At 46.6% G+C, this 10,868-nt stretch overlaps 1 protein-coding gene across 2 annotated transcripts in view; it reads right to left on the bottom strand.

Annotated features, from left to right (window-relative positions):
- Positions 1–553: 553 nt before the first annotated feature.
- Positions 554–10,868, bottom strand: part of LOC125718625 (semaphorin-6D-like) — a 105,161-nt gene continuing 94,846 nt past the window's right edge. For both annotated transcript variants that reach the window (XM_048992545.1, XM_048992544.1), the window contains exon 20: positions 554–3,976. In XM_048992545.1, the coding sequence (XP_048848502.1) occupies positions 2,703–3,976 (1,274 nt within the window). In that variant the 3' untranslated portion in view covers positions 554–2,702. The remainder of the gene's footprint in view (positions 3,977–10,868) is intronic.

The following is a 10,868-nucleotide window of genomic DNA, read 5'->3' as shown; positions in this document are numbered from 1 at the left end:
CTCGTCTCCCTGGAGACAGCTTGCCATGGAATTCAGGCCCAATCAATCGCTTGACGATACACAGGATACCGTCAGACGGTCTGTGATCGATTATGGGACACAGGTGATCGTCGGTGATCTATGAAGTCAATGATCTTCGTGTTAGACCTGGATCAACAAAAATACAGGACATGTCCGCAGAACCATTTTATTTGATTTCTTAAATTAGAAAGGGACATAACAACAGCACTGGATAGAACTGAGGAGACTTTAGTAGCCGCAGCCTCCTTTAAAAAAACGAATCTGGTGTTTTTTTTCCATTATTTACACAGTGTAATTGAGAAGCAATAACTGCAGACATTTCATTCCCAGTATGCCTGCGCTTAAGTAAAAGTCTGCAGCCCTGTATTGTTAAAAGATCATATTCCTTCTGCAGGCAGTCAAACTTCCGCTTTTGCAGTCGTTCAGGTGTTAAGGGCTTTGCAGTACCCGAAGACTTCGCCTGCTGCCATGAACCATTGCTTCTAAGTGTACTTGTCACCCGTTTTGCTCCTCCCAGTGGGGGGAAGGGGGTGGGGGTGGGGGTGGCATGCAGGTTGCCGAAGTATTCCACTTCCTTCGGGTAATTAAAACAGCCAGGTTACTCTCCTAGTCACCTGAGGCAAACTACAAATTCTCACACTGGCTGGTTTGACTGGGAAACATGTCAGAAGGAGTTAGTTTCCCCAGCCATTGTGAACTGACACCAGTCACAGATTTTTATATTTTTCTCCCAAATGTCATGTGGCAAAATGTATATTTTCTTCAAAAATGTAGGTCATCGGGCCTGAAAAGTATATACCATGATGCTTTTCAAATGCATTTAAACCAAACTACTGGCTACTACTTACAGCATGTAAATAATCTGAAAATACATCCATCCATCTTATAAAAGCTTATCCAGTACTGGGGGAGGGGGATCAGTGTCTGTCCCAGGCAGCACAGGGAACAAGGGAGGGGTACACCCTGGATGGGATGCCAATCCATCACAGGGCACGAGGCTGGGGTACACCCTGGATGGGATGCCAATCCATCACAGGGCACACACGCGATGTGAGCAATAGAGATGCAGATTCAGCTAACAGCATGTCTTTGGATAGTGGGAAGAGACCCACACAACATGGGGGAGAAGGTGCGAACTCCACACACACAGAGTGGAGATGGGTTTCGAACCACGTTCCCAGAGGTCCAACAGCGCCACCTGCTGGGTCACTGTGCTGCCCTATTGGAATTAAAAATAATAATAATGTTGGCCAATTATTCTACGAAAGCTTATTTGTAGCATCAAGCTACAAAGTCAATTATCATAGCATTATACATTTTAACACTGTCTCGTGGTTTGGGATAGTAAATAGAGAGAAAATACAAATCTAAGATGGCTATGATACACAGTAGTGAGTAAAATTAACAAAACAACAAAAAAATACAACCTTCCTATTCTTTCCATAACATTGTCCGTATCACATTTTATATTAAATAAGGCACACATTTACACATACAATTAAATTTTGGCTAGTTATTATTCCACAGTATCATTTATTTACACAAATATACACAGAGTTAATAATAATTGTGGTAATTATAATAACAGCTGTCTTTACAATGTTAAACTCCATTAATCTGCAAGTTCTGCAGTTTGATCTGATGCTCTTGCCAGGGGATAAACCGTATTGTTTAAAACCGCTTAGTGCAAGTCCTGCTTCAGTCTTATTTGTGGGAGAAGGGAACAGCCTCAAAGTGTTCAGTAAATATTAGCACCAGCCTCCCAAACATTTCTCCAGGAGACCCACTATAAGTCGACGCCTTGTTTGCTTCAAGCAGAGCCGGCTATGGCGAGGTCAGTGAACTCCCTCCGTCTTACTGGGGCAGTTGCCACACCGGTGTTCCTTATAAATGAACTTTCCACCTCCGTGTTGCATTCCTCTATTGACCTCTCCAGAGAGGAGTCTGTTTGTAGGCTACGCTCTCTGTGCATGGCCACCCAGCACATCCCCATGGTGCACCGTGGCCCGGAGTCCCGACTAGTCTGCCGTACCACCGCCATCTGATTGCTCAGTTTCGTTCAAGTGAAGATGGACAGGAGGACCTTTAGGGACGACGCCCTCTGCCGACAGGGCTCCTGCAATGCAGCCCGGGGATAAGCTAGGACACAGATGCCTCCAGAGAGCCTGCCATGCTACACCAAGGAGTGCACACTATATGCCGTGTTAGCATGTATACATATACCGTGTATGAAGACACTCACACGTACGTATACACACATGCATATATACACGTCTAAGGTAGGATTGAGCGGCATCCCTCAGCTTGACTACGTGGACACGATGCTCAAGAGCCGGACCCATTCAGAAATGGTCACCATCCAGACCTGAAGGAATCTTGGACTTCGAGGTCTTGACCCCTTTAATCTTGGTTGGATTTAGGGGTGTAAGCAAACACTGGGGCAGCTGATTGAAGGTGTCCCGAAGAAGACTGAGTCATGGATTTTGGGAAACGACTATTTAAGCAATACCAATATGGTACAAAGAGGTTTGTTTGGGGCTTGAGGAATACACATGGGGTGTGGCCAGGTCTGTGGCTTCATCCACATGGGAACTGATCCCCAGAGTTCCCTATACACCCTCACTGACATCCTGTCCTTTCTCGTCCGTTAAGGCTGGGTGGCCGGTCTTGCTTAGTGCGCCTCAGTAGTTGAACTTATCCCGTGGGTTGACAGGGGAGGTGGCGGGGAGGAAGTGGGGCTTGGGTGGCAGGTCGGGTTTGAGGGAGGAGCTCCGGCGAACCAGGGCCCCCCGGGAACCCTGGGGCCCCTCGCTGTAGTTGTGCTGACGAGCCAGGTGGCTGCTGCCGGTGCCCATAAGAGGATGGTGCACTTCACTGGCACTGCCCACGGAGTTCATCCGTGCCAACAAGGGGGGCGGCTGGTGACCACTGCGATGGTTGAAGCTGTGCTGGCGGGACACGATGCTGCCATTGGTGGCCATCTTCGAGGGCGCTAACAGGCCGTGTCGTTGCGTTGGGTGGCGCGAGGTCCTCTCCAGGGTAGACTGCGAAGGCGGCATGTCGGGCGGGACATCCAGGCGGCGTGTCAGGCTGTCCCGAGGCAGCGTGGAGGAGCTATAGTACGAGGATGACTCCGTGTCAGGAATCTGTGCCTGGGCCCGACCACTGTAGGCCATGGGTCCTCCGCTGGGGAGCAAGGCCGAAGTCAAGAGGGCTAAGTTCTTACCACCGGCCGCACTGGTCTCATGGATGTGCCTGAGAAGTTCGTCCAGAGTGGTGACGTCCACCACCGTCTGGGGATAGCAGGGATAAGGCTGAGGCATCAGCCGCTCGGCGTTGGGGATCTTCCGGTCATCCAGGTGAAGGGCGCTGCCGAGGGCCTGCCCTTCCGCCAGACCATGAGAGAAGGGAAACGCCTGCTGGGCGATGCTCGAGCTGGACCGGGAGCAGCCCAAACTTGGTGGCCTCGAGTCTTTGGCATTGTTGCAGTTTTGGTTCTTCTCCCATTGATTCCTGAAGGCCTTCATACTTTTGATGGGCAGCTCTGGGGTTGAGTCTGGCGTAGGCAGGCCTGAGAGCTCCTCGGAGTGGTGGTGTGGGGTGAGGTCCATCCCCACACCAGACCGGCAGTTCCCGCTTGAATGATGCTCCTTCCCGTTGGGCAGGAACGAATTGTATAGCTTGGGTGAGGGAACGTCCAGCTTTTCATCCTTACCCTGGCTATCCAGCAAACCGTTGAGTTTGGCCAGACTTCGCAGGGACAGAGCATGGGAAATGGATGCCTCAGGGTCCTTGCCGAGCCTCTTAGTCTTATGGACATTGTAGCTGCAGTAGCAGGACACCAGGAACCCAGAGAGGATGGCACCCAGGATGAAGGCCACCAAGACACAGGCGATCAGGAGGGTGTAGTGGACACTGTTGCTGGATTTGTCTGCCTCGGGAAAACGTCGGACACCTACAGTGGCAACGGGGAAAAAAAAAGCGATCAGGATTTCAAATATGGTATGAATCACTTTAACAGGAAGTAATGATGTAATGAAAAAGCGAGGACTGCAGGATGTTGGTGCTTAAGAAAACTGCCATTTGAACCCCACTCATGTGGTCTCCTCCATCTGCTGATTAAAAAAAAACATTATCACTGAACCAAGAGCTTGGCCTGCATCTCAGGAGCCAGGACCAAGTCCTCCCAGGTAATGATTAAACTTCTGAGTTCATTCAGGCTTCAAATACCAAGGAAGGAGCCAGCGAGAATGGAATCGTGCATATTAAAAAGCACGGTTCGATGAAAGTGCACCTGGCACCTTCAACGTGCCAAAATCAACACTTAGGCCCACCTGCTTATCAGAAAATTACACTGCCCCACAAAAGCACAGGCTTCGACCTCATTTACAAAGCCGATAGTGAAATTCCTGCGCGCTGGTCGGCCTTCGTTTATGAACTGGGGTTCACTGTTCCACCAAACGACTTTGTGGCCTCATCCTCGGGATCGTTATGCTCCATATTCTTATGTATCTGCGTGGTTGGGGGGCGCTGATGGGCTTGGAAGCCCCAGCCTTTGCTAGCTTGGGTTCTGACCACCATGGGGGGGCGGGGGGGGGAAGGGGGGGGGGGGTTAACCCCACCACCAGAAGTCATGTGACACACGAGGGGAGATGTAGGATGTGGAAGGTGTGGTGGACGTGCAGCTCACAAACGATGCTCGTTTGCTGTGGGGTCTTTCTCTTCCCTCAACGCTGCCTCATAGATTTGATTACAGAGACAGACTGTTAGGCAGGACACCCAAATACCTCAACACCTCAACAACAGTTATAATTTAACACTTACACCTTTCATAGGCACCAACTGTTTTTTGAGCTATGCTGTGTTTTTTTTCTCCGGTTCTTCTTTTTTTCGGTATCACTTCCTGTTCCTTATTTATTTCTTTTTTCTTTTTATTCTTTTATTGACATTACTATTTTATTATGGTGAAACTGACCACCTTTCATTTCACTGCAGGTTGTAGTCTGACAATATAGCTGCATGTGGCAAATGAAACCCTCGGCAATCCTTGAAATCTGGTGAAGCTGCAGAAAATGATATAATTTCATAATTTACCAGACTGGACGAGACAGTGTAATAGACTGGGGTGATGAGGAGGATGATGATGATAATGAAGATAATCATAGTGATACAGGTGGAAAAAAAAACAATACAGATACAACATCTCAGGAAGTAGTTGCCTCTTTTTTGTGGCTTTCCAAATAATGCCGGGGCCCCGTGCTGCTCTCCGACATTATCACAGAGAATACGGATGCAAACACAAGCATCCATGTGCCAGACGCCGGCCTCTATTAGGAGATAGTGCCCCCTGCTGAAATGCAAGATGCTAACTGGCAGCAACTCTCGTCAGTAAAGGTGGGCAGACTAGACTCCTCAGGCCTCTTAAACAGTGACAACCGACAGGGTGGAAACTTTACAGCACCTCAAAATGGGGGAAAACAAACAAATGACATCACTGGAGCGATTGAAAACAGGCAGCGTGCTAATTGGCTGTTATAGTTAGCAGGTGCCAAAATGAGAGCTAGGGCCTAAGATGGTCATGGACAGCGGGGGGTGGGATTATGCATCTCCAAGTTCAAATAAAAGGCCAGGCAATGGCGTGATGGAGAACAGGATGACCGCGACAAAAACAAACGTCCACCTTGCCGCAGAACCTGAAAATGGCTCCTCTCCTGCACTAGTGACTGAGGTGAGTATAAGTGCTCCTGCCGTGCGTCACACTGCCCTTTAACCGCTTACGAATCTGCACATTGCGAATCTGGCCTTTGCGACACGCAAATCATTTTCTCGAAGGAGCTTTTCATGTGGGCTGTCCCATGTGGAGCTAATAAGACGCTTTATGTGGGTCGCAAAGTTGCTGGAAAGTGAAGCTGGAGGCGTCTCTAATGGGAACCAAATGATTGGCCAGCTCCGACGGGGGCTTCTCAGCCGTCAGACACTCTGCGTATTTTAGGGGTGTAAAAGGAAGCTCGAGCTTGTGATTCTGTGCACAGAAAGCCTGCCACGGCTGTATATTTTGTTTTTATGGATGGGGGGAGGTGGGGGGGGGTTTGATGTTGTCGTCGTTCTGTTATCTTCAGAAAGCTCTCCGTAGTCCCGCTTTAAAGGTCACGGTGGAATGTGTGTCGGAATAAAAATGGTGTGGAATCACAAGACTTGGACTATGTGTGTGTGCACAGCATGCTGCATAGACCCCAGGAGCCTCCTGGGTATATTAATATTTATATCTGCGTTAACTTCACGTTACGGTTGAACTCTGGTGGCACTCACTCTCTATTGTATACCATTGCTTATGCATGCAGTTTTTATGCATTGGTTAGTAAAAAGTTGGAGCTTGATTTAGTCTTAATAACAGGCATGGTTTTCAGTGCAAATCCCTGTATATATTCTATAAGCACGAAAAAACGACGCGTGCATTTTAAGTCACTGGTATCGAAATGTTTGGCAGGCAAGCAGACCAGTACGGTTAAGTTAACGCCACCTCCATTATCGCCCCGGATTTGGCAGAATCCCCCGCGCACTCGGATTTGAAGTCCCTCCTCGCTGTAAATATATGGCAACCGGCTGAAATGCCTGGACTTAAGATAAAGGCGCTTTAGTAGGGGCATAATTTAATGGCTACAGTTTTTCCATTATGATCCTCAAAGTCATTGAAAAGACACCAATGTTACTTCGGCACAGATCAGTGGTTCAATACTGGGTAAGACAAATGACTGTATTTATCATATACCTTGCATTTGCTCCTTTATGTTGCGTATCTTGTATTCATTCTCCCTCCGCATTGTGCCCTAATTGTTAACTGTTTATTGCCATGGGGTCTCCAACAGTAGCAATCCGCTAACAAAAATTTCCATCAGCCTTAGACGCGTGGTAATCAAGGCTGGGATTCTGGGTGATCGTGCCATTAAACTCTCAGCTTTAATAGGCCCTTGGATGCAAAAAAGCATAACATGCAGCAGAAAAATTCAAAAATGCAAAAATAAAACGCAGCCTGCGCGCTGGTGGCGGGGGGACCAATGGGAATACAGCCGTGACCCGGCATGGTGTGCATGTGAGAAGCAGTGATGGAAGCGGGAGGTCCAGCAAGAAGGAGAAGCCTGTGCGGGGCATCTGCCAGGGCCCCTTCCATCACAGCTCAATTTTAACATCAAGCCTGCAAAGCACGGGTTTTATGCTATTTTAGGGCTGACAAAGAACGTGCCCCCTGGTACGAGAGCTCCATCCCAGAATCCCTTGCTGTGTTGTGAGCTCCAGGGCATAGTGGAAACAGGAATATCAAATGGCGCCCGTTTTTTTCACCATGCAATCTGCAGTATCGTACTCCCCCCGCACCCCTTCATCACCCCATCACCCAAAATCTTTCCTGGCTTCAACATATAGCACCCCCTCCCCCTCCAAAAAAAAAAAGAAATTTTAAAAGTCAAAGATCTCTTTACTTACTGGAGTCTTAAATTGCCTTGCTCTGGGTCAAGTGTTTGTGTCACTGGGGAGGGTAGATAGCATGGACTTCGCTGAATCATCGAAGTGATACTTTGTTCAGCTGAGCAAACTGACAAACTAGCGGCACACGGTGTTATGGGTCCTTAGGCGGTGCCTCTGCAGCTAACAGAAAAGTTAGCTTTGATAACCGCAAACCCGCTAACTTGATACCGCTAAACCAATAAGCCAATGAAAAATTTGGTGAACATAAAATAACTAAATAAAACATATAAAATATATAATAAAATAAAGTCCAATTAAACTGGGGTACCTGAAATCTGTCAAGCTATGCAGCTAAGCAAAAAATCCAGCTTTGTGACACAGGCCCGAGTTCCCCGCTTAGTTCAGGGTACCCCGGTTTAAACGGAATTTGTTTTTGTTTGATTACATTAAGCCCAGACTACCTTAAATACAAGTAATTGACCAATCATGTCTTGTTTTTACATGTAGTCAGCTAACAGTGTGCCACATAGACTGTTACATGTTCACAACAGGCCAGAACAAACATGTGGGATTTTAGGATTTACAAACGTTTTTTACCATTAAACTTTATTTACTTTACTTGCGAAAAAATGTTAGCAGATTTAAAGTTAGCGGAACTGAATTTAGCGGAAGCTAACTGGACCACGAACGGTTTTCAAAGTTAGCAGAAACGCTAATCCGCTAACAAAAAATTTAGCTTCACTAATTAGCAGTTAGCGATTTAGTGGAACTCTGCCCACCATTGGTCTTGGGGTGGATTTCTTGTAGCTCACCAAGTACAACATTGCACTGTAAATGTGAAGATTCTAAGTTAAAATGCCAAGGAGCACCAAAAATGTAACTATGAGGTGCTTTGGATAAAAGCCTCAAGTAAATGAAATACATCTATCACCTGTCCAGCTACCTATAAAGGCTATCGAGTAATACAGCCACACAAGTTCCTGTTTCATATGTAAATATGCCTAAATTAGCAACACATAAAATAATTTTCTTTTTCTTCCCTGGCTACAGACAGCCATTAAAACCGGAGAGTCATATGTACAAACACATTTAGTGCAGCGTGATTATAGCGTAACAGTAATCACTGGAGACTTGGAGCTGGCTAACGAATTTTTTCATTAGCTGGTAATTTTTTTTTATGTCTATTCCCATTTAGTGTTGCTCCATGTTTAATTGTGACGGAGCTCGTCAGCCTAATATGCCCGTTAATGAAGCCGTAATCTGCTATGGACAGCAAAGCAGATTAAAGATATTCACAAATTAGTACAAAGGTAAACAGACAGATGGTCGGAGAGAAGACTACAGAAGACTAAACCATCCCGGTGCAAGAGATATGCGCAGTCACACACAGATTAGTAGGCTTCTATTATGCCACATTTTCACATAGAGAGAGAGAGAGAGAGAGAGAGAGAGAGAGAGAGAAAGAGAGAGAGAGAGAAAGAGAGAGAGAGACATTGTGTTCTGGACCTGAAGGGCCACTGATTATGCTTTAATAAATCCCAACATAACCAAGGCTCAGGTCTGGCAATTCCACAGAGGCAATGAAAAGCCTCACTTCTGTCCAATTAGGATGACGACTGGCAAACAAGCGGCCTTCTAAACGGTTTTTCAATTTGAATGTTGTGAAATCGGAGCTCAATGCCCCCCCCCCCCCACCTAAAAAAGACTCAGAAACTTGGATGAGCAGCAACATATACAAAGAGACACGCTTCATCGGATTCACATAAAGCAAAGGATATGTTCACCATCTGGGGCCAACATTTTTTTTGGACATCCAGTTTCCCCAAAGGGATGAATCGCTATTCTGTCACCTACTTCAGGCAGTTACCTGAGGTTACCAAGCATCCTTTGGATTCCCGGGCAGGCGTGCAAGGAGCGGCACGATTGGCCTTTTCCAAATCGGCTCATTAGACTGCTGCTGCGACGGACTAAAGATACCTCACAGTAACTGGTCTATTACCCAGGACTCCAATTGCCTATGTCTGCAGCTCACTAGAGGTGATCACTTTAAATTCTGGGCAAAATAATATCTGGTGATGATGGTTGGATCTATTATCTAGAAGAGACCAAGTTAGGATTACATCAAAATATGCCCATTCGTCTGCCATAAAAACGTATATAATGCAGGGTGCTGGAATAAAATTATGCTCCTGGAATGATGGGTAATTCGGCACATCAGGCATGAACCATATAAGTTATCACTGCCGTAGACTACAGGATGGACAGAAATATTTAAAGGGACCTGCACCTGAAATGTGGTTTTGGACTGCAGGAGCTTTTTCTGCACAAAGGTCACAGAGGACGTGTAAACTTCATGCACACGCGTGTATCTGAGTAGACGCATCGACAACCCAGCAGCATGGCTACATTTCTAACTTTAAATACATCATTTGTCTATTATTTAAACAAGGGATGGCCATTTATTTGGGTCTGAGACAAAGCTTTATACGCTTTGAAGCACTGCAAAGCAGACCGTTTGCCCTGTGGCTGCTGAAAACGTCATTGAAACGTCCTTGTTTGGAATGATTTGGATAAAATGCTTCAGGCTTTTAAGTTTCAAAGCATCCAGCTACTCATTTTACATTTCGTGACCGTTGTTTAGGTGTGTGTGGCTGCTGACACACGAACATGCAAGCATCTGATCGACAACACTCTCCGGTATCCCGCAAGGCCTTCAGTGGCGAGAGTCGTCTTTAAACTGCCGTAACCGGGAACCGCCGACTTATCTAACCTTTACGCGCATGGCGATTTTCTGCTAGCTGGCATACTCATCCGAGAGAATTTACACTCACCGAAATGCGAAATGTTGCGCATGAAGGAGCCATCTTCAAAACGATAAGCTGTCTCCTGTGAGCTCATATCTACTGGGATCTGAGGTCAGCTGTCAGTGTCAGTTTAAAGACCATATTGTATTTTAAGGGCAACTGATTTTTACATAATTCGCTGTGTGCCATCCACACTTATCTAGCATAAATCACTAATTATTTGACAATCAGTTTGTAGAGCTTGAGTTCTGTGGCCTCCAGACACTCAGGCTAATGCTAAGGCTATGAGTCTGGGTACTTAGCTTCTGTCCCTGCTCCTCATATACTTAACATTTCACGTTGCTAACAAGGCTCTGAGGTCAGTCAAAGGCTGCGGGGCTGGTAGGAGGTGGGGTCGCGACCGCTGCAGTGCAGTCATTTGCCCATGCACTGCTGACGGAGTTCGGGCAGCTAATGGATGCTATTTGCCTTCTGCTCTTAAATCGTTACATCAGGTCTTTGTGCATGTATTAGTCTATATTCATCAAGCTGTTCTGAACAGAGTGAAGAGGCTAATGACCATGAAGTGGTCCTTATGTATCA

This window comes from Brienomyrus brachyistius, chromosome 23 (assembly GCF_023856365.1).
Source record: "Brienomyrus brachyistius isolate T26 chromosome 23, BBRACH_0.4, whole genome shotgun sequence".
NCBI classification, from domain to species: Eukaryota; Metazoa; Chordata; class Actinopteri; order Osteoglossiformes; family Mormyridae; genus Brienomyrus; species Brienomyrus brachyistius.
The sequence above is the reverse complement of the archived record's forward strand: the minus strand, read 5'-3'. Positions and strand labels throughout refer to the sequence as shown.